This window comes from Phaenicophaeus curvirostris, chromosome 3 (genome assembly GCF_032191515.1).
Source record: "Phaenicophaeus curvirostris isolate KB17595 chromosome 3, BPBGC_Pcur_1.0, whole genome shotgun sequence".
In the NCBI taxonomy this organism is placed as follows: Eukaryota; Metazoa; Chordata; class Aves; order Cuculiformes; family Cuculidae; genus Phaenicophaeus; species Phaenicophaeus curvirostris.
Window position 1 is genome coordinate 15550078 of NC_091394.1, and position 23940 is coordinate 15574017.

The 23940-nt window shown below is 37.6% G+C and overlaps 1 protein-coding gene across 9 annotated transcripts in view; it reads left to right on the plus strand.

Annotated features, from left to right (window-relative positions):
- The window catches only part of COBL (cordon-bleu WH2 repeat protein), a 202972-nt gene that overhangs the window by 98553 nt on the left and 80479 nt on the right, over positions 1-23940 (plus strand). For 5 of the 9 annotated variants that reach the window (XM_069853419.1, XM_069853416.1, XM_069853417.1 and 2 more), the window contains exons 5-7: positions 242-286; positions 3273-3367; positions 6332-6415. In XM_069853419.1, the coding sequence (XP_069709520.1) occupies positions 242-286; positions 3273-3367; positions 6332-6415 (224 nt within the window). The remainder of the gene's footprint in view (positions 1-241; positions 287-3272; positions 3368-6331; positions 6416-23940) is intronic. The other 4 variants (XM_069853421.1, XM_069853424.1, XM_069853418.1 and 1 more) reach the window with 3 other exon arrangements.

Here is a 23940-nt window from a genome sequence, read left to right on the forward strand (position 1 = left end):
ACCTGCTGACATAATTTGATTCAGCAGTTGAAGCAACACCACGAGTGAATTGTGAATTAATGCAAACACAGCTACTCTGCTTCCAGTAGCAGCTCTGCATAAGTGTTGTTGGTCAACATTTTTTTTCTGTAGTGCTTAGGAAAACAAATACTAGGAGTAATTAATGAATATTGTGGCTAATGAGGCAGTATTAGAACTTTAATATGTCTTCTCTTGTCCTTTCATTGCCTGCCTTTTCCAGTTCCCCCGTCAAAAACTCAGTCTGAACCTTCTCTGAACTTTAGAGGTACTGTACAATGCTCATGAAGGAAAACTGACTTTCCCTTCATACTATGTTTCATGTGGGTTTGGTAGATGAATCTTTTAAGAATGTTGTGTAAAATGCTGTAGAAAAACAAGCTATTTTTGCTCTGTGGTGTCTTACAAAGTATTGTTTACGTGTCTGTGCTTCTGGTCAGAACATAGTACACACTGCTTCTTCAGTAATTGCCATTACAATGCCAGCAATTAACGAGTCTTGTTGTTTAACTGTTCTGTCGTATGGTATGTTTCTGTAGAGATTCCCAGCCATTTCAAATTAGCTAAATCATGATCAGTTTAATTTCAGAAATGCCAATGTTTCAGAGGTCCCTTGGGTTAAAAATTTGTTTAATAGCAGAGATGGAATATTTTGAGATCTATGAGATCTTCCATTAATTTCAATTTACATGCAACAAAGCATTTTAATGCCAAACTTATGTATACAGGTTAGATAACTTAATAGATGCTGACTTCTGAATTTCTGCACTAGGTGGGCTTTATTAGATTACATTGGTGCTTCTGCTTCTAGTTAAACAGCAAATGTGTATGTTTAGTACCTCCTTTTCCCCCACTGAGTCTGTTATAATACATTGCTTGAATTAATTATCCTCAAGAAAGGTATGGTTCATTTCTGACTGGCTTTACTTCTTTGCGTTAATAGTAAACACAATATAACTAAAACGAAACTGCTGACATCTTTAAATTTTCAGGAAGTCCACCTCCAGTAGGTGGCAGCCTTCGAGCAAATCTTAGCTCATGGCCTATTGCCTTTTGTCTTCACTAATACTGTAATTTTGATGCTGTATTTTTTTCCCCCTCATCTTCTGTCATTACTTGCTGGGGCTTCCTCTTATACAGAACACAGTACTAGGGAAAGTATCTATTGTATTTGTTTAAGAAAAATTGATACAGATTTAAAGAGTATCCGTGTTGTTTTGAAATGATATGCTATGTTTAAAATCCCAATTTCTTCAGATTATACGATGTTTAATGGCAATGTTCATGATCAGCTAACATAATTTATGCTAGCCTTTCATCATCATTGCTCATAGTTGAAGGCTCTTGAGTGCCGTGGTTTAGCCCCAGCCAGCAGCTAAGTATCATGCAGCCACTTGCTCAGTCCACCCCTACCCTCTTTCCACTGAGATCAGGAGGAGAATCAAGAAGTTATGGGTTAAGAAAAAGGCAGTTTAATAAGACAACAAAAAAAAGAGATAATTGTTATAATGATAGTGATGGTATTAATATTATGAAACAGTGATGCACAGTTCAATTCAATTGTTTACCACCTGGCACAACCCGCCCCAAGCAGTGAGCTCTTGTTCCCGGCCAACTTTCCGATGATATACTGAGCATGACATTATATGGTATTAACTATCCCTGTAGCCAGCTTCGGTCAGCTGCCTGGCTGTGCTGCTCCCAGCTTCTTATTCACCTGTACACTTGCAAAACTGAAAAAGTCCTTGATTTCTTGTCAACAAATAAAAACATCAGTGTATTATGAGCATTATTCTCATACTAAATCTAAAATCAACAGCTGCTGGGAAGAAAATTAACTCTGTCCCACCTGAGCGTGTAATCATTGCCTTGCAACAATTAATCCAGAGCCTGTCACCAACATTATTCTTATGCTAAATCCAAAACACAGCTATTGGGAACAAAACTAACTCCGTCCCAGCTGAAAACAGGACAGTCGGTAAGGGAATTATGATCCACATCTAGTTGCAGCCCAGCCCCGATCAGGAAAACAGCAGTTGCTAGTGAATGAGCATGGACAGCAAGCACTCAAGCACTTAGTATTTGAAGAAAGTATCAGTTTACTACTGTTTGTTTTTTTTTTTTTTGTAGCAGAGTTTCAGCCTTTCTTAAGGATAATTTCTGCATGTTTTCATCCTCTTTACTCTTTCTGCTGTGCTTTGAACTGCTGAATGTGCTTACCTTCTAACACCTGATGTTGCTGATAGGCAAAATGATCTGTGAAGATCACGTGCTTTGTGTGAAATGCAAATCTGTTTACAGGAGTTCTGGGATGAGGGTTTTCTGTGAAGTAAACCTTTATTTTGTGTCAACAAAGATGTCATTTTGCATTAGCTTCTTAATTATTATTAAACAAAACAAATACTTACAAGAGAAAGCAATTGGTTTTTTTGTACATTAAACTTTCTTTGTGCTATTGGGGTGCTCTGATGTAGTTGGAACAGCATAATACTATAAGTCATCCACTAAAAACAGTGGGAAAGCTTTATATTCTGTATGTCAAACCAGTGGTAGTTTGCTCCCTGGATGACCTTATCATGTTGCTCATCCAGCTCACCTGATGTGGGGGAAATTGACGGGAGAGTAAACCATCTGAGAATTCATAGTTTCTTAGCTGGTTCAAGGAAGACATGCATGTTGTGGCTCTTAAAGCCTGAAATGCATGTAATTTCACCTGTTTCCCCACCTGAAGTAAAACTACCAAGATGAGGAAAGATGAATACAACCCGCTGGTTTGAGGTCTGAGGGGAGAGCCTTTCTTTCCAAGGATAAGGTCTCTCTGCTCTTCAAGGACCTTTATCAAAATCCACATTGAGAGTCTTTCCACTAACTTCACTGTGTTAATCAGGCCTGTAGATTGTTAAAGATATTCCCCATAAAAGCCTTTTTTTTTAGGTATTGAAGTACTTCATGTGATTTAGGTGAGACATCTAACAAGCATTTCAAAAGAGTAAGCAGTTTGCTCATGTTTTGCCTTTTAATAAGGATTACTAAAATGTGATTGAAAACTTATTAAATTTTATTAAATTATTCCATTTACTTCCATTAGATTTTGGAAGAAGCTCAGAACAAATAGAAAAATAAAGTACAAGATCTGGTAGTTACTTAGATAATCTGGTTCATAGCACCTCCAGCTCATAAAAATACAGCATTCATTTGGGATGTTTTAAAATACTGACCTTCTGAATAAAAATATTTCATTATAATTGTTTCAGAACCAAGTCGAAAGGCTTCAGTAAGCAATGATGCAATAGAAAAAGAAAAGACAAGGCTTCTGGGATTGTTTAAAGCTGACAGAAGTAGCAGCAAGGTAAGTGTTTAGTGGTGTACTACCTCACTAAAGAGAATTGATTTCTTTCCAGATGTTTTTTGTTTGTTGTTGTTGACATCTGTTTAGGGTTTTTCTGTTTCTCTTTTGTTCTTTTTTTTCTTTTATTCTTCCAAGGAGTAATCTGTTAGCAGGTGCATAAACCATATTTAGTCAGTGTAGCCTGATGGAGATATCAGCTGTTTATTGAAGGAATTGGGCACGTTGACCTTTTAAGTGTCTTTTTAAATGCTGTGGGTTCGGTAGGTATTAGCAAAGGGCAGTAGTTTCAAGCAACTTATGTCCACTTACTATTAGTGCTCAGATTACAAAATGCATTTATGAAAGAACTGATGTAGTGTAGAACAAATTAAGATATCAAGTAGAAGTGTCTTATTAAAACTTCTGCGCATGGGTGATAATCTGTTTTAAGGCATTTATATCTTTAGGAAGCTCCGTGCAGTCACACTGTTGCCATCTCCAAGTCTGTAAAACCAGTGAATCAGGTGTAGAAGAAATACTTGCAGGACTGAAAGGAGTAATAAGATGAAGGATCAGTATCTGCTGGAGTGCATGTTAAGTGTTTTTAATCTTGAGTTGGAAAATTCAAAAAAGAAAAATTGTATAAAATAGTTTTCTTCTATTGAGATGCCTTTATGGAAAATTTGCTATTAATTACAGACATAAAATACAGAGAAATCTACCAAGTCAAGAACAAATGTAAGCTTTAACTTCATACTTTTTGCATTCTTTGCTATAAATATCAGTGTCAACTGATATTGTTTATAATGCATATAATACTCTGGGATGTCAGAGTACAAAGGGAATTTTCTTTTGTCCTGTTTCAAAAGCCCTCCAAGGCTTTTGCAGTGAGATTATAAAATGTGTGTCCGATTAACTGTTGCTTGTTAATGGATGGATGTTTCACTTACCCTTCCAGTCTCCTCAGTCATGTTTTCTAAAATTGTGAACGTTTTTCAAAACCTTTGTTAGTTCTCTGGCCTTTTGACTGTGATCAAGTTTGAAGTGCGTTTACTGGGCAGTAGCTTCCTTTATGGACAGTGGGAATTACTGTGTTGAAAAGTCTGATCTGCCATGGATGCTGAGCTACTCTTTACATGTTCGAAAGGACACATGGAAACTGTGTTTTATGAGATAGGAAGTAAGTTGCTTTCCGAGTGTTTCTCCTCCATAAGAAACTATTTCCTGTTTGGAAGGGAACAGCAGCGTAACTGGGGCAATAATGCTGTATCTGCCTGGAAGAATCTAGTAAACAAGGGAACTCAACTTGAGTCTCTAGATACTTGGATGCTAAGGATATTGAGGATCAAATAACAAGTTACAGGTAGTATTTGAACTGTACAAACAGGTACAAGAAACAGATTCTAAGTCTGAGGTAAAGGTGCCAGTCCCTTTCACTGTTAGTTCTGACAAGTTAATTGACTTTTCTTGGTCATTTGTGTATTGGACTCTTCCTTTCAAAGGACAAATACTCTGTAGGAAAAGAAGCTAAACCAACCACTTTTAGTTCAGCAAGGAGGTCATGGTTGCCTTTGCAATTCAGACCTCTAGGATTTTAAACCCAAAAGATTGAAGAGTTGTGAAAACCGAAGAATAGTGCAACACAGGAACAAGCAGGTTTTAACTGGCTGTAATGCGTCTGGCTTGGCATTGTGATAGATTTCTAGACAAAACAGCAGTGAAGGTGCTGAACAGACTTAGCAAAATGAGAGCAAATTAATGAAGTTCATTTATGAAAGGATTTGTTAGGTTTTCAAAGGGATTATATGAAAGGATGCTCTGCACTTTCAGTGTGCAGGAATCAAAAGCTCCTTATGGTTGTTGTTATGGTTTTACTCCACTGCAAGACTAAGTTGTTTCTGCTTATTTGTTTTGTTTTATTTTGTTTGTGTTACGATTTGCAGTGATGCTATGTGTATGTTCGTGGTCACACATAGTCTGTATTTTAGAACTGTTTGACAGCAAGGATCGTCCAAAGCCTTGCACAGTAGTAGCCCTGCAGAGTTGCAGGCATTTACAAGGGGGAGGCAATTGGTTTTGCAGGGGAAGAAGAGTATTAGCCTGTGTTGCAAACTGTCCTGGATCAGGTGTCGCTGCATGGTACAGGCCTGTGCTCGGATTTCCATGCCCCCACACGCACTTGCTTTCTCAGCTAGCTCCCTGAGAGCCATAATCTTGGTATGACAATACACTAGACATAACTTATTGAAAAAACCTTTCTACTATATTAAAAACACTGTAACATAGAATGAAAGCAGAGTCCTATTCTCATGGTTATTACCAATTTGTTGAAAGTATTTCTTTGGTTAACTTTGCACTGACAGGCTTAATGCCAGATCAGGTATCATCTTGTTCTCTCCATTCTAATTTTATGCTGGATCAGTTACCTTCTGTTCTGCAGCTGGCATAAAAGACATAAAGGTAGCATGAACTCCATATCTTTTTGATGTGAAATGTAGTCATGTGCCTGAGGCTAAATCCAGATCAAATGGGCACTAAGCAATCCAGTAGTGCAGAGATCCTGTGCAGACAGTCATGGGATCCAGGCTTAAGTAGGGTATATGCTAGCACACAGAAACAGTCCAAGTCATTGACAAGTGGCAGGGAGAAAGTTCTCTCCTTGTTCCCTTGTGTCTGTGGATATAACAGAGGCTTGCAGTCTGGTCCCTGGTGCTACAGGAGTTGCTTACTACCTGTTTTCCTCCTTGCCCTGGTTTTATTTCTTTGTATTTATACTCTTAAATCTTTCTGCTGTAGGGTTTTTTAGGGCCTTACCTACAACAGAGAAATTTTGCAGGCTACTTGAGAGTTTCTCAGTAGTAGGTCCAGCACTACTAAGACGATTCGTCTTGGTTCTGTGATGAGGTTGGATGCTTTGCTTTGGCATGTTGTTTGCTGTTTTGTTTCCTTTGCTGCTGCTGTGTAGGATACTTGTTTGTGTTGCAGACAGAAGAACACTTGGGGATGAGCAGAGATTATGGTGAGGAGGATGTTTTTAGTTCTGCATCTACAAGTGAAGGAAGCTTGGATGTAAGTACTAACATGGCTTGTAGACGTTGTTACATTCCTATTAGATCCTGCAGTTTGAAGAGCCAGAAACCACTGCTATTCCTGGTGCTTAGCCAAGTAGAAGTAGAAATAGCTTGCTTATTAGCAGACTTAGTTACGTAAGTGCACAGTTCGCATGTCTTCGTGAAGTTAAAATGCAATGAGTTATCTGCACATAAAACTTTGACTAGCTTCATTATAAATAGTTTCTTTTAAACTTAAATTCTAAGCAGTTGTGAGCAAAAAAGTATTTTAACCAAGGACATATGTGTTGTGACTGTAAGATAGTGGTAATAGTGCATGATGCAAGAGTACATTTGCCTTATCAGTGATATTTAGAAGGAGCTTTTTTCTTATAAAACCACCCTTCTCACTTTTATCCCTTTACATGTCTTGTTTCTCTATGGCAGCATTCCATTTGTTTCTTAGATACCTTGGGGATGGGCAATACTTTTGTTTTGAATACTGGAAATAATATAAAGGATTTTTGAAAAGTACTTCAGTAGGTTTGGGGGCACTAAAATCCTGTGAACCACATGTAGGTTTTTAAGTGCCTAACGGACTACTAAATTATGAAGATTTAGGTATCTGATTAGGAACTGTGAATCATAAATGTTTTTGTAAGGCAGTTTTGGTGGATTAGGAATCATAATAAATGGTCTGTCATTTTGTTGCTTTCTTTAATTTCTTAGCTTTTTGTTGTCATGGTTTTGAAAATGTATGAGACTCGGTTGATGGCGTGATAGAAGCCTGAAATGCGAAATTCAGTTCTGAATCCCCTTTTCACGGATAGGTTTTTTGGAAAAGAAGTGCTATTTCACAAATGTACAACTTGTTAGCCATGGAGAAGAGTGACAGAAAATTGTGGAAAAAATGAAAAAGCAAAAGAACAGATCCCACATAGTGGTATAATGTAAAAGCAGTAAAAGGGGAGAAATAGATGGGGAATTGATTGGCTGTGAGGTTAAAAAACACCTAGCTGTGCAAGGCTGTGAAGATTTCATAATGAAAGAATACTGAAACAGGAAAGCTGCTTATGACACTAAAATTGGGGTGATACTATAAATATGAGTGGTTTAGGGAGAAAGATCTACTAATATCAAGTCCTAACAAAGGGTGATGTGGGTAATTATACTAGAAAGAAAAGTGTAGGAAAAACCATGACAAACTCTGCCATCTAGTGGTTTGTATTCACTGTCATTACACATTAATCTCAGTACCTTGATACCAAAATACTAGAAGGAAGAGGAAGAGGAGAGGTTCCATGTGAAGGTAGTTCAGGTACTCTGAACTGACTTTTCAACTAGTGTGTGGTGCTTTCCTCAGAAGGGGTGCATCTCTTACCTTATTTTTGAAGGGAATCTTATAGGGCAAATCAAAATGAAGGTAGTTCTATCTTTGACATGGACTGAAAGTTTTCAAAACTGTCTTGGTCATGTAACTTTGTCTTCTAAAGGCGCAGGTGACAGGTAGCAAAAGGATCTCAAAGAAGTAAAAAATGTTTTCTTGTTATTCATTTGCATGAGCACGTCAGGGATTTTTTTTTTCTTTTCCATTTCCTCTGAAGAGCAGTTAATCTTCCAAAACAATGCAGCCATTGTTCAGTGTTTAGGTCTTTCACTACTGACTTGACACCTATATTTGTATGAGCACTGATCCTGGTAAGACATAAGTACATACATAAATGAATATGTTGACATAGCTCTATTTAATTTGGTGCTGTTCTGTTAAAGCTCATGGAGATATATAAAGTAGCTCTGACAGATTTACTCAGCGGCACAAAAGGTCCATCCTTCAAACAGGCTAGATGGGCTTCAAAAAAAGGTCACAATTGTGGCATTATAGGTGAAAAATTCTAAAATGCTGCAAATTTGGCACAGATGGTCGGAGTAGATGACTTTTCTTAACTTAAGATAAAATTCAAGTGGAAACACCAATGAAAGCAATTTATAATTTTTAAAATTCAGCTTCACCTTTCTATTTGGCCTAACTTGGATACCCAAGGTCATTCTGAGGAATTGCCGCTTGCTCAAAAGGTATCCTCACTTACTTACTTCAGTGGAACTGAGTATCATTAAGGGGCATGATTTAGTGTTTGATAGGAATGGTTGGACTTGATGATCCAGTGGGTCTCTTCCAACCTGGTTATTCTATGATTCTATGATTATTCAAAATAAGTAGTATCTTACATAGCCATGTATGTGAAATACGTTTACAGCTCATTATGTAGAAGAAGTTTCATTCACCTAAGATAGGACTTCTGGCAAAATGTTATGTAGTAGAGGCTTCCACAGGTCTGCCCTTTGTTACTGTTTTGGGTCATCTTGAAAGCATTTTGCCAAAAGCCAAAGTTTTGGATTTATTTCCGAAAGGAAAACAGTTTGCTATTGCCTTCAGCATTCTGCCAGGAAACAGGTGAAAACAGAAGAATTTTTAAACACCTTACAGAGAGACTATCAAAATGCAAGGAAAGAATTCTCCATGACAATTCTCAGAGTGCAGCAGTTCATCACACTACATGTCAGTAAAGGATCTAAAGTCTATTATAAATGAAGCAGAGATCTTTTCCTTTCATCTGCTCCAGTTTTGTGCCAACATCCAGGTTAATTTTTCACAAATCAAATGCTGTTGAAATACACTGGTGCATACATACAGCATACAAATGAAGCAGTTAGAAGTTGCAACACAATTAAACATATTCAGCTTTTCATGTGTCAACAATCATCAGTCAGAGCTGGAATTTAAAACCGCTGGGGAAAAAAATGGGGTTTAAGTCATTTCTACCGCTTGGTGTCACTGTACTCAAATAAAGTTGATCAAGTTGAAACCTGATATTTGGAACACGATGCTAAAATTAGCTGGTTTTATTTTGGGGGCCTTCGTGTTTTCATAAATCAGGAGCGAAATAACACATCCCAAGTGCTGAACAACGTGTAGCTCTGATGTGGAATTTGTTTATGTAATAAATCAGCTTGGGAAAAATATTTAGAAATACAGCCAGGAACACTTATCAGGGGATTTGAAACTTCAGCACAAAGTCTTATCTCACAAGGTTTCTCTAGTTCAAACAGGGCTTCAGGAGAGCAGTGTTAGAGGCTTTTCATTACAACTATTTTTAAAAAAATCTAATCTTCAGTGTATGTCTGAATATAGGTGTTAAATAACAGAATCCATGAACCTAAATGAAACGGATAGTCCAGTAGTTCCCTGCTTAATAAATCTGCAATAGCTGTTATTATGTATGTTCATGAACAAAACTGTCAGTGAAAAAACAATGGTATTTTGAATTCCAAACACTTATTGGTTATGTTTGGGATATATGTGTTTTTTTGTTATTTCATCATACTTGTAACAACTGCAGGATTGGGTTCCAGAAGAAAATTAATGGAATCATAGGACATTTGGCTTGGAAAGGACCTTTACAGGTCCTCTGTTTCCAACCTGCCTGCCATAAGCAGGGACATCTTCCATAGATCAGGTTGCTCAGAGCCTCACCCAGCCTGACCTTGAATGTTTCCGGGGATGGGGCATTTGCCACCTCCCTGGGCAACTTGTTCTAGTGTTTCACCACCCTCATTGTAAAAAATATCTTCCTTCTACCTGGTCTAAATCTGCCTTCTTTTAATTTAAAACCATTACACCTTCTCATACCACAACATCTTATATGCCCTGTTTAAGAACTTAAAGGAATAAAAACTGTGCTCCTGTTTGAAAGAAGTTGTCAGGACTTCTGGTGTGTTAGTAACTTTGACAGTCGCTTCTTAAATAATGGGAACAGCTATTTTCCCTATAAAGGCTTTTTAAAATTTATTTGCCTTCTTGGGGCCTTGTTTGTTCTTAATGTACCCTAACTTCTATGTCCCCGTTGGTGGTAGGGATTATATCATTTGTGATATGCTTTTCGATTTTGGACGCGATTGGAAAGAAGGATCAAGTCTAGTCATGCAAAATCTGGACTGGACATGTGATTTCTCTTCAGCTATGTCATGTCATTGAATAATAGAATCACAGAATCATCGAATAGTTTGGATTAGAATGAACCTTTACAGGTCACTTAGCCCAACCCCCTTCCAGGGAGCAGGGACTTCTTCAACTAGATCACCTTACTACCATCTAGTGTAAAGGATTTCACCTGAGATGACCAGGTACTGTGTAGGGCAGTAGGAATGAGAATACTGCCCATGTCATCTCAATGGAAGTCAACAGCCATCTACTTTTAGTATTTCCATGTGTCTGAAAATCACATTCACTTTAAGTTACTGTTTTCATGTTCCTGCTTCTTGGTCTCCTGGCAATACTTTGGATGATGTTGATTACATGTGTTTATTTGTACTAGCGGGCTCAAATCCTGGGAAAATTCTCTTTCATTTTATACAGTAAGAGCTATCTTTGTATGCTCTCAAAGACTGTGATCTGCCTTGAACGAATTTTGCTTGGTGTGATTTTGTTTGAAAGATGAAAAACTCAGCAAGCTGAATATGGAGAGTTGTCTAAATACTTCAGCAGACTGGTCTACTCCCCTCAGTCTTCTGGTACAAGGTGCTGGTAAGCCTGTATCTAGATGCCAGAGGATAACACTAGCGAAGATACGGTATGGTTATAAATCATAGAATCACTAGGTAGAAATAGACCTTTGAGATCATAAGAGTCTGGCTGTCCCACTACTAAATCATATCCCTAAGCACTTCATCTACCTATCTTTTATATACCTCCAGGGTTGCTGACTTAACCACCTCCCTAAGCAGCCTGTTCCAATGCCTGATAAGCCTTTCAGTGAAGAAATTTTTCCTAATGTCCTAATCTGAACCTCCCCTGGCACAACTCAAGACCATTCCCTCTCATCCTGTCACTTGGGAGAAGAGGCCAATACCCATCTTGCTACAACCTCCTTTCAGGTAGTTGTAGACAGCTACAAGGTCCCCCGTCAGCCTTCTTTTCTCTAGGCGGAACAACCCCAATTCCCTCAGCAATTCCTCATAAAATTTTTTCTCCACCCCCTTCACCAGCTTCATTGCCATTCTCTGGACATGCTCCAGGACCTCAAAACTGAACACAGTATACAAAGAGTATGCCTGTCAAATGTTAATATTTGTGTTAAATGTTTTCATTTGTGTAACTGTTTATGTGATTAGAAGAAAAATAGTTTTATTAAATACCATGTATCTCAGGATAAGCTTCACCATCACATCACTTTCTCTTTGTCTTCTGAGGACAGGACAAGAAGCAATGTGTTTTATATATAGCAATGAAAATTTAATTTAAAGAGAAAAAAGTCTGACTGCATGGAGGTTTCACAAGGGAGCTGATTATTAGACTATGAAAATCCTCATCATCACCTACTATGTAAAATCTGTAAAATAAGGTCTACAGGATGAGCTGTTCATACTTGGTTCTGTCTTGGAGCAGAGGGATAGATGAGGTGGACCGTGGAGGTGTGTTTTAACCAGGTTATGTCTGCTGAAGAGATGTTGCTCTACCACCTCCTTTTGTGGTGTGCACTTACAGGATGCTAGCTTCATTCAAAGATACTTTCACATAATAGATTTACCTTTTTCTTAGAGTGTGCGATAGCAGAAGGCAAAAGCTTGAAACAGTGGTTGCCTGCCACCAGACATCAAGCTCTTGCTCCAAATCATGGTGTTACTAGACCTCTTCAAAGAAAAGGTCCTTGGAGTTAGTGTAAAAACAAACAAAAAAATATCTCAAAACCAGCTGAACTACTCTGTCTCAAAAAAAAAAAAGAAAAAATAGCCCGAGGCAGACACCTGGAATGGAAAGTCTCAGCATCTGCGGTTAAAGCATGGTGCAGTTACAAGCTATTAGAAACAGTATCTGGTGAAGAGACATGTCAGCTGACCCCTGCTCTGTCTCTCCTGCTTAGGTTGCACTACCACAGGATTGCCAACTTCATGCATTCAAAAATAGCTTGTCAGCTCTTGCACTCACCACACGAAAGTGGCTTAAGATCCTGAGAATTGAAAACAAATCATTTAGGACTTCCCTTCTTTCCATTTGGCTTCTGAGTGTTAGGTTTGTAGTGGTCACATTTCTAAACACTACTTTGCAACCACAAAGGTTTTATTAAAAACAAGAGACTGTCACATAGTCATTGGTTGCAAGAACTTGCGTCTTTACATAAAATTGCGTTGTTCAGAGTAAAATCATCAGAACACGTTGCATTCAAGTTGTTGCTTTTAAAAAGACAACTTGGAGATTTCAGTTCCTGCAGAGGTTTTGCAGGACGTTTTGAAGGAAATATTCTCAAGAAACATTCTGAAATTAACAGAGAGAAACGTGTGAAGTTGAATCAAAAGGACTTGAGTAGGTTAACAAAAGGAACTGGGCACAAATATGCCATCTATGAAATGCCTGGCAATGCCTGTTTTAACTAACCGGCAGTATGGACATCTGTTGGATGCCAGTTCTAAGTATCTTGACATCAGTTTTCCCAAGTTTTGAAGCCACTGAAATCAGCATATGAGGAGTTACACATTTAACTCTGTCCATCCTCTGTGTCTGCTACCTGGCTCTACTCAAGACTGAAATATAGAGTCGACTGCTAAATTTAGGTATTTAAGGCTTTTACTCTAAAGGCTTACTACCTACCACTGTTAGCCAAAATGTGAGAGCTAGATTCAGTTCTCCTCTCTGCCTTTAGAGATGCCAGCCGATCTTATATATCCCTCTCTCAGGACCATTACTGAGAGAATTATTTTCTCCTCTGCAAAGAAAACCAAAATACTTGCTGGGCTGGACACTTGCTGGAACAAAGTTGTGAGGTATTCTTGATGTGGGAAGTGCTCTTTTGTAAAAATACCCAAATATTCAATGACTCAGAAAGACAGAGCAAAAGCAAGCTTAACTATTCAGACCAGTAACGAAACCACTTAAGTGCGGTGGTAGTTCTGGGTTCCAGTGCCAGAGATGTTTTTCTGTGTTTTATGCTAAACAGATGTTACATCCAGCAAGTAAGTAGTCATTGAAGCTAGAACTGGAGAAGCCAAATGGCTGTTGCTCCCTGCTTAAATGAGTGTCCTAATGTTATTCTCTTTCTAGCTAAATTTGTATTCATGTCCTTGAATGGAAAATAATTTCACTCTGCTCCTGAGAGGGAGGGATCACAGAATGGTTTGGGTACAAAGCGACCTTAAAGATCTCCAGTTCCAACACCCCTACTGTGGGAAGGGACACCTTCCACTAGATCAGGTTGCTCAGAGCCCCTTCCAGTCTGATGTTGAACACCTCCAGGGAGAGGGCTTCCACAGCTTCTGTGGGCAACCTGTTTCAATGCCTCACTACTCTCACAGGAAAAAAATTCTTCCTAACAGCTAGTCTAAATTTACCCTCTTTCAACTTAAAACCATTACCCTTTGTTCTATCAGTGCATTCCCTGATAAAGAGCCCCTTCCCAGCTTTCCTGTAGGTCCCCTTAAGTACTGGAAAGCTGCTATAAGGTTTCCTCAAAGCCTTCTCTTCTCTTGCCTCAACAGGCCCAACTCTCCCAGCCTGTCTTCCTTCAGGAGGTGCTCCAGCCCTATGATCATCTCTGTGGCTCTCCTCTGGACTTGATCTAACTTTTTTTTTTCCAAATTGAAGAAAGGTTTTGTACTTGGAGGTTTTGTTACTGAGTGGCTGAACTTGGGTTGGGGAAAGGACAACACAGGAGAGAAATACCATAGCTTGCTCTTCTAGCAATTACGTTTTGTGTGGAGCCAAGTTTCTTAGTTGTGCTGTAAGATCATTTATTGGATTAAGTCCCTTGGCTGATGAAGACAGAGAGATTTGCCAGTTTTATGGTTCCTGCTGGATTTAGACAGGAGGTTGGCAGCATAGCTTCTCAGCAGCTTTCATGCTTAGCATACCTGAAGCAGAATTTAGTCACCAACATAGGAGCAAGAGCGTCAGAAGGGTACGTGTCAGGTTTATTGAAGGGAAAACGCAAAGTGGTGTGAGTTAGGAAGGCCCAACCTAACAGAAGCAGAGTCAGTTAGGCTAGTGTGAGGCAATTCAACTTCCAGATCTGGGTTGTGGGGCATTGTTCTTTATTCGGTGGATGTACCCAGTCAGTCTGGTGTAAGTTGGCTCAGATATCTCCCTCGGATGTTTAATTAAGACCTAGTGACACACCCTTAACCACCCAAATCCTTTTATGTCTGATTCATCTTTTGTTACTGATTTCACTGAAAAGTCCTGAAGTTAACTCACTGGAAAAAATAGAATAAAGCAGCAGTTAATAAGACCAATGGCTTTTAATTTGCATTAATAAAAGGACATTAAAAAAAAAACCAAACCAAAAACGAAGACAAACTTAAATTCAATTTGAGATTTTTCTAGTGACATCTCAGCGGCTCAGGCTTTGCTTCCTTGGTATTTAATATTAGTAGAGCCCCTTAATAGTGTGTAATAGCCTTGTAATTTTATTCAGTCATAATTTATTCAGCATAATGTTCTTAGTATAACTGGCAAGCATGTACTGGTGTAGAAAAAACCAACCCTTTAAAGAAAAATTTATCCCAGAATCAGACCTTTCTGCAATTGGATAAGCAGAGATGTAATTCCTTAAGAAAGGCTTTCATATATTTCTGTATACATAAAATACTTCTTGTGTTTAAGTTTGGAATGGTCTGGGAATGAGTCAGGGAATTATTAATTCCACTGCAAACTATATTTCTGTTGGATTTAATGATGGATATCCAAAATATTTCCTTTTCAAATAAAACTACTGTAATGAAAGGATTAGTATGTATTTTTGCCAATGTCCTTTACTAGGTGAAGTCAGAAATGGATAATTGTATGTCATGAACTCCATGTTGCTACTATACAATGGAAATTTGTTTTCAGACAGTAACATCTGGTTTTTTAGTAGCATGATCTGAATCACCTGTAACCATGGATTTATTATGTTAATCTAAAACATTCTGTTAGCATATGTAGATTTCAGATACAGGGAAGATTTTCAATACTGATTAAGGTATAATTTCTTTTTTCCAGAAAACAGTTTTTCTGGCATGAGCGCTAACAGGATTTGGTTATTTTCCAGCCTCTTCTGTGGACAGCAAGGACTCAATTTCATTAAAAGTAGTGGCAAACAGTAATATTTCTTTTAATTAGATGATCTCATGATTTCCACACATATTTGTTCTCTGCATTATTGTTCACTGGCAACGCTGAGCTGCTTGGTAGCGTGTGAAACCATATGTCTCAATAACGTCTTATGGCAGGTGAGGGAGGATTTGCAAAACAACATTTGCTGACAGGACACAATGTGTTTTACTTTGATGGGGAAGTTTTGCTAAGTGAACTTTATAGCTTAGTTCTCTCATACAAAGTCAAACCTATACGAGTCTTAGGAGTCTTAGCCTTACAAGTCTCTGTTTAACTCAGAGGAGTTGCATGTATGAAGAAAAGACCACATGGCACAAAGCTCTGTGTGTGCTCCTCAGCCGTTCATTACTACAAAAAGAGGCCTTCTGAGGTCTGTAGTCTATGTGGCAGGTTCACATTCTTTTTCCTTTTTTAATGAAAAATTGTCAGATTAGGTTTTATTGGTCTCTTACACGTAGATCCTGTACTGATCTTCCCCTTTGAGCTTAGGAGAAATGATTACAAATAATTTTCAGACACTACTTTTTCTCTTACTCTCCGGTGTTTAATATTTCATTTGAATTCTTAGCAGCATTTTGGCATGCAAGCTGAGGAAGGGAAGAGTGTGACAAATAGCGGTCAGTCTTTTTAAAGACTTATAACAACATGAAGTAGTCAGATCTGTTTTCTTGATTTTTTTTTGTTTTGTTCAAGTATAGTTTATACTTCTAATCACATCACAAAATACCTGGTAAAACTAAGTAAAATATTTCTGGTTTTATAAATGGTCAGCTGGAAGGCCAGAGGAGAAAGCAGATTGAGCAAATAGCAAGACGTAGCCCTCCAGAGTTCTTAAATAGGTGAGTAACTATAGGCATAGAGTTGGACCAACTGACTTTCTCAGTGTCATACCAAGTACCTGCTTAAGTGTTTCAGTGGTGCGGCACCTCAGTGACCTGCTCGGAGAGCCAAGTGTAAGTGATGTCTGGGATGTGAGCAGTGTAGGCAGTCTCTGCAGTATACTGACATAGCAAGATGGAGAGATTACCAGTAGATTTATGGTTGTTAGTGTTTGGTTCGCTCACACCCCCTCCTCCTCTCTGATTAAAACATTTTCTTTTTTCCATCCCAGCAAATGCTCAGGTACACATTTTGATTTTGATCTCTCCCAGTTTCAGCACAGAGATTGTGTGATTTCATTGGCTGTCAGTGGAACTTTTTCTGATTTACAGTTGTTTGCATAGTAGAAGAGTCAGGCCAGAAAAGTGCATTGTAGAGGTTTGCCTTGTAAAAACCTAATGGCAATGGATTTGACGGGGGGAAGGGAAGAAGAAACATTTAAGACTGTTTATTAATCAAGAATTCCAGGAGCAAGGCTTTTCTTGCCTTGATTCTGGCAAATGTACAGATGAGAGATACTGTGCAGAGACCATTTCTGCACAGAGAAAGCCCTTCAAATGTAAACATTTGAGCAGCTGGCATGGGAGATAAGTGCAGCAGCGGTGGGAGGGGGGATAGTAGTGGATAGCAGCACTGTCTAAATTTAACAAATGTTAAAGGTCCTTGTTCTAGTTTAAGGACTATGGATCAGAAAGATAATATCAACTAAAAATACTGACGGTTTTACAAGTCAGTCAAACTCATTAACTAATATTTAAGTAAAAGCAACTTGCCAATCCAAAGTTGTGACAACTTCCTCCCTCTTCCAAAAGAAAAACACCAAAACCAAAGGGACTTGGGATAAAATATTCCATATATTCCATGCAATCTGTTTGAATTAAGAAAAAAACCACCTTCTTCTCTATCTATGGAAAAGCAGCGCTTTGAGACTTCTTAATATTTCTGCTTTGGATTGTGAGAACAATGCCTTAAGGTGTTGTTCTACTTTTAATTTCCTTTGGCTGAATATTATATCAATAAAAAGCATCATACTGAGGGTTACAGTAGTGTAGGGTCTATTAGCTTTGTAGGCATGTGTTCATATGCCGTTTAACATCGTCGGGGGGAAGCATACATTTTGGTCATTTAAACCCTCACCAAACAGTTACGCAATTAGGCTATAAATCAGGGTATTTGATCATACTTTTTTTTTGATTTTTGTTTTTAACTTGTGTTTTGATGCACTTTTGAAACTGCTTGTCTGTTGGTTGTAATCCAATTCACATGTGTTTTGTTGGAGGTGCTTTACTTTCTTTATTTCTTTAGCAGTAGAGACTGAAGTATGGGTATTTGGAGCCAAATTTTCTTTTTAAAATATCAGAGCTATGCTTTCTCTGCTGCTGCTGTTATGTTTTTCATTGAGTTTAAAAGTATACTGAAGGAAAAGATTTCTGGAGAAATGACAGTGACAGCATAGTTTAGAGCATTGCTGTCTTTTTGCACTGTAAAGTTAGAGTGACTATTGGAGACTTGATGCAGAACTCACTAGAGACAGTGGAAAGATTCCTTCTGGTTTCAACTGGCTTTGGGCGATGTCCTGTATGAGAGTTGTTAGTCATTATCTACAATAGGCCATTTTAGAATAATTCTTTTTTGTGCTACTTGAGGTTCTCTTTTGCATGGACAAATCTCTTCTGACACTCACTGTCATCTTTAAAAACGTAAGAACTTTGTTCCTTTTTGATGGACAGTTAACACAGATAACTCCCTTGACGTTGCTTGATTTATAGAGCTTTTTCTCACTGGAGAAGGAGAAAATCCCAAAGTAAACGTGTTAAGTCTTGTAGAAGACGAATTGCAAACAGTGGCAAAGGAAGGGAGTGGCTTTCACCGACCAATAATTTGTTGCTAAGGCAGTTTTTCCTTTGGTATCTGAAGCAGAGCACACTCAGAGAAGTAAGCAAAATTCTTAGCCGTGTTTGCCCTATTTAAGATGTAACTGTGCCAGTGAAAGTCCAGGTGTAGGTATATGATTTATCTATTTCCACAGTTTTTAACCTAATTGTCACTTAAATTTGGGACTGAGCTTGAAAAGTTTATGCCGCAGCTCTTCATTGAGAGTACACTCCAGTAGATTGGAATACTTCAGACAGTTGGTATATGTACATTGGAGAGCTGTGATTTCATAGTATTTCACACAAAATTCCCAAAGGATACAAGGCTGTACACAGTGGGAAAATCAGTTTCTTAGGAATTACAAACATTCAGAAGTCAAACTCCATTGTCCTAAGCATATAATACTGATAACATTAAATATAGTTTTTAGACTTTGAGAAACTTACTTGGCTATAATATGCTGCAAAGGAAGATAAAACATGAAAAGAGAAAAATATATATTAAATAAGAAAAGGCTGAAGTAGCTTGGGCTCCAGCACAGCTGTATTTCCAGTCACTTTGCAATAGCCTATATTCTCACTTCACTTTTATTTAGAAAGTGGGCTGGCCTGTAGAAAGTCAGAGTTAAAAGAATAATAATAAGTGCTCACAATAGGAAGCTGTTGTAATTCAAAAAGGTTCATTGACATCAATACCTTAGCATCAAGCTATGAGCATTATGTGTGTGAGTTTCGTTTGTTTTGTCTTCTGCAGCAAGCTGTGATATCTCTTTAAAGGACTGGTCTGCTTCAGTGTAGTTATTTGCGGCCCGAAATTCTCAGTGTGGAAGCTGCACATACAGTCTGGGGTATTACTTATGCCACCCCATAGTTTCAGGCTCAGCCTGTTGTACTCAGTGTGTGTACGGAAATGCACAAATGTGCATACAGATATCTGAAAGAGCTAATTGAAACACTACAATTCCTGGATGTTGACTTCTGATTCATGTTGCTAGGATCCTGCGTAATTAGGATTTGTGTTAAGATTTGCACTAATTTCAGAATTCAAAAGCTGATTTCTTCTTCCATATTTTTAAAAAAACTTTAGAGGTTGCATTGTTTTCCAGTAATGTTTTTGGCTGTGTTATCATTAAAAAGTGTAAAACTTCCTTTTTGAAAATTTACTGTGACTCTTGATGATTGTATTTGTCTCCCTCAAGCTAAACACCTACAGTTACCATAGACTTCAAAGGGAAAATAGTTGCACAATGCCATTCTAAATCAACAAAGTATTTGCGTGGGATTTGGATTATAGGTACTGGAGCTAGAAGTCAGTTCCCTGAGCTTGAGTAAATGAAAGCAGCTCTTTTGACTGTAAAGAAGTTCCGCAGATCTTGGTGAAAATTTGCCTTTGAACTTCAGTACTGATTTCCTCTGTTCATTAACAGCTATAGTAAGTAGAGACTTTAAGAAGCCCAAAGTCATATGTGTCAGAATTTCATCAGGCACTGCAAGATAATGAGAACTGATCATTAATATTTCTTGTCTCTGGAAAACTTGGGTAGGTACAACATGCATTAAAATGAGGGTAAAGCACTTTTTAATATAACTGGAATAAAAACACTTTCTGTAAAAAACAGAAAATATTTATTAAAAACCAAACAAATACACACCCAAAAACCTCATACCAGGTACTAGTCCATTCATAATTCTGGTCCCCATAAAAGCTGGTCATGAAGACATTAGAGCAGTTATTTTTAAGACTTTATGGTTTATGTGAAGTTTCCATCTCCTTGTGCAGTACAAATTGGCATATCTACAATGAAAATATATTGAAAAATATCAGCTCTAGCGGTTTGATAGTTTCTATATGTTAAAAGAATCTAGTTCAGCAGAAGTTGTTCTCAGTAGTTTTTCAAAATATTGTGAATTTCAGAAGGACACGTATTGCAAATATTACAACTCTTGTCTTCCATGAACTAAACACATTGGCTGACTGATTAAAAAGAATTAGTAAGCCTAGAGAAAATAAACTCTTTTTGCAATGATAAATTAATTTAGCTCAAGACTTGTGATGCTTTTTATGATTATTGATGATTGATGAATGCATAACACCAGCAGAAATGATGAAAACGTCTCTTTTGCTGCTGTTGGTCTTAACCTTTTAAACTTCCCATTTCCTGAAGCCTATTGCCAGACCATTAATAAAGACAAGTTTTGATATTCAGCTTGGTTGTTCAACACTATTTGATCGAACTAATCTATTTTCATATAGTGTAAAAGTGTAAGTAAAAGGAGAAACCAGCTTTTTCAGAATTATGTAAATGTGACTTTTTCCTTCCTTGCTCTTCCAAGATTGCTCTCGCTAGATCTACTAGTGGCCTTCAAAGGCCAAGTGTAAATGGCATCTTTTCAAACGTTCTTTCCTTGTTTTCCTTCTGGCTTGATATTTTTTGTCTTCTTTCTATAGTGGGATTGAATTGAGTTTTGGAGTCCATGTGAATTTTCGTCTCTAGTTCTTTGTTTTGCAGGTGTCTTCAAAATGGATTTTCCCATAAGGGTCTGTCATTGGCTTTTAGACCTCTCTTGGTCGGTTTTAAGATGTTTCTTTGGTTAGTTTCTAACATTCTGCCTCATTCCATGTCTTTTATACATTAAATCACAGAAATATTTTTCACACGTTCACAAGTCTATAGACTAATCCCCTTTCTTGTCAGTACCAAATCTTTACCAGTTTGAGTTCTATTCATGTAACTTTTCCCCTAGTGTCTTCATGTCAAAAAGCCAGCATTAACATTGCCGTCTCTTTGGGCTAATTGAGCAGTCACTTAGTTTTCTTGCAGAATATGGTTTCTATTCTCCACAGTCTCTTTAGTTTGTTGTTGCTTCTGCAGGATATGAGCCAATGCTCTCATCACATTTACTGAAGTCTTCTGATTTTTACTTTGCTCCTCTCGTTTTCCAGATTTTTGTCTTTGAATTTCTGCAAGGACTTCATTCTTCACCATAATTACTGTGGTTTGTGTGTCTCTCCTCACTTCTTCTTGTGTTCTTTCCTACTTTTTTTCTCATCTTCTTTGGTACCATTTGGGCACATATCTAAGAGACTTGTGTTTTCCATGGTTTATCCTATTTCCTTTTATAATTCACTGAACTCCCTGCATGTCTCTTGTTACAGGCCCATCTTTTGTCCCCATTTTATGAGATATTTTATCTTAAATAGATAATCCTTCATTTTCTTTATAGTTAGCTCTTCTCGGTTTTTTTTGGTCTGGCATATATGCACATAGCTATCAAAAGTTATAAGTAATGCAAGCAGCTAAATTTGCTGACTGCCTATTTCTTGTTAGGCATTTTCTTTTGGGAATATTTTGAACTTAATCTTTCTCCCCATATTGCCTTTACATATTTATATTTTTGACAGTTATGAAAAATCTATTTTCAAAATACAGTCTTTTTTTATAGGCTGTCACATTTTGACAGGGTGCTGTGACAAAGAGTTGGACTTGTGGAAGATAAGTTTTTAGCAGTCTAGCCAGAAAGATGTAAATCAGCGCTTAGAGGGTGCATTTCATATATAAATTGATTCTGGTGTTTTCCCAAACCAGCATTAAAAAAGGAAGGAAAAAAACATAAAGGAAGGGAACATTCTAGCAACTGAGACACAAAATTGTCCACACACTTCTGAAATTCAATGTAAATAATTTTACAGTTGTACAAAATGCAGACAAATCTTATGCCAAGCATCTGCCAGCATCCCAGACTGTCACCTGTGATTCAGCTTGACCTTGGAATTCACTTCAGATTGCGTCTGAAGCCTGCAGTTGTACCTCCCACCCACCCAAGTGACAGACAGTAAAGTTTCTACCGAACTACTGAGTAGCACAGAAAATAACCGGCACAGAAGTATTTTCTGTGTTGTTTATTAAATGTTTCTGTGTTGGTTATTATATGTTTGAAGTATTTTCTGTGTGCTATTTTAATGATAGGGGTCTCACTAGGCTTTACATATATTTAACAAAAGCTAGAATATTTACATTTAAGTGTTCTTCAAAATGCATCTTTCATCCAGAAAGTAAAAAACAAAAAAACCACTTGCTTCGCATGCTGTCATTTAGCATGATGGTATCAGGTGCATAGCACAAGGGCATGAAGAAAGCTGGCATGTTCTGTAAGCTTGTGCATATATGTCTGTGGTTTCTCTGTGATGTGTCTGTCACCTGAATGTGGCATTTTAAGGGATTGGAAATGCATGTGTTTTTAAAAAAGCATGGTGATTTTAGTATATCCACTTAGAAAGAACTGTAATGCACGCATGCTGAGTTTGTGGCTATTTTATGGATTTTATTGGATCTCTACCAATGTTGAAATATTTTTTAATAATTTTAAGTTTCATAGATATTTAGCTATATTTCTGGAAATTCAGAAGCCAGTGGAAAGCAGAATGTTTAAGTGTAATATTATCTGGAATATCAAGTGGAAAGTTTGTCTGTCTGTGTGGTTAGAAGCAGGAGTTTGCATTTTTTGAACACACACCTACTTGCATTGCTGATCACCTTTGTTTAGAAAAGAGTGTATAACATCAAGAGTATATAACATCAATGTGGTATTGCCTGTGTAAGTCACTGTTGTGGAAATGGAATAGTTGCTTCTCTTTTGATACTATGATGGGAGACCAGATCATTTCCTATCAGTAGAAAATTGCAATGAGATAATAAAGCAACATGCAGTAAATTGCATAAAAGTGCATTTTCTTTTAGGTCAGAGCAGGAAAAAGTTACTTTTTTTTTTTCCTTTCTGATTGCGGATTGTATGCAAGTACCAGAATCACAAGTGCTTCAGGGATTACAAAAACCAAACTGTATTCAGTGTGGCTGGTTAGAAAGGAAAATCCGAGTAGTCACAATTCTGGGTGTTTTTTGGAACTATGTCTCCAAGCATTCTCATGACCGCAGTATTATGCTTTGGTTTTGAAGCAGGAGCTTGGACTATTTCAGTTTTGGTGTTGTCAAATTTAGTACTAGTATACAGAATTTCAGTATCATGTCAAGGAAAGTGGCCTCTGACTTAAATTTGTGCAGTGTATAACCTCTCTGGTGTTTTAATGGCCAGTTGTAATCAGTTGTTGTGCATTCAGCAGATCAACAAAAGTTTGTGTTAATGGAGTTTAAAAGTGTCCAACAGACATAAATGTTCTTGCTGTAATGGAGTAGGTTGATTTGTCTACCTGCTCTAAATCTTACCTTTCTTATTTACCCATGCTACACTTGCAAAAAAATTACTTCCTTTATGTTACTCTTATTGTTATTTTTGTCTCTGTTTTGGACAAAATAAAAAAACCTCACTTTTTGCTGATACATTTGGTACTTTAAATGATTTTAAACCATTCAATTGATTAGTTTAGGTTTAAAAACTTTACAGAAGGAAATGGCATAACAAGACTGTGAGCTCAAATATGTGAGCTTTGGCAAAGAGCTGCGGAAGAAAGGTCTGGCTGTAGCAACGTCACAAGAAAAGAACTTGACATTTTGAAAAATTTTTATTGACCGGTGTGGACAGGGAACAGGAAGTAAATCACTCTCACAGGCAAGCTTCCTTGCTGACCTTTAAATGCCACCTAGTGTCGTCAGAAAATCAAGGAAATGCTAATAACAGGACTTTGGGTAAGAG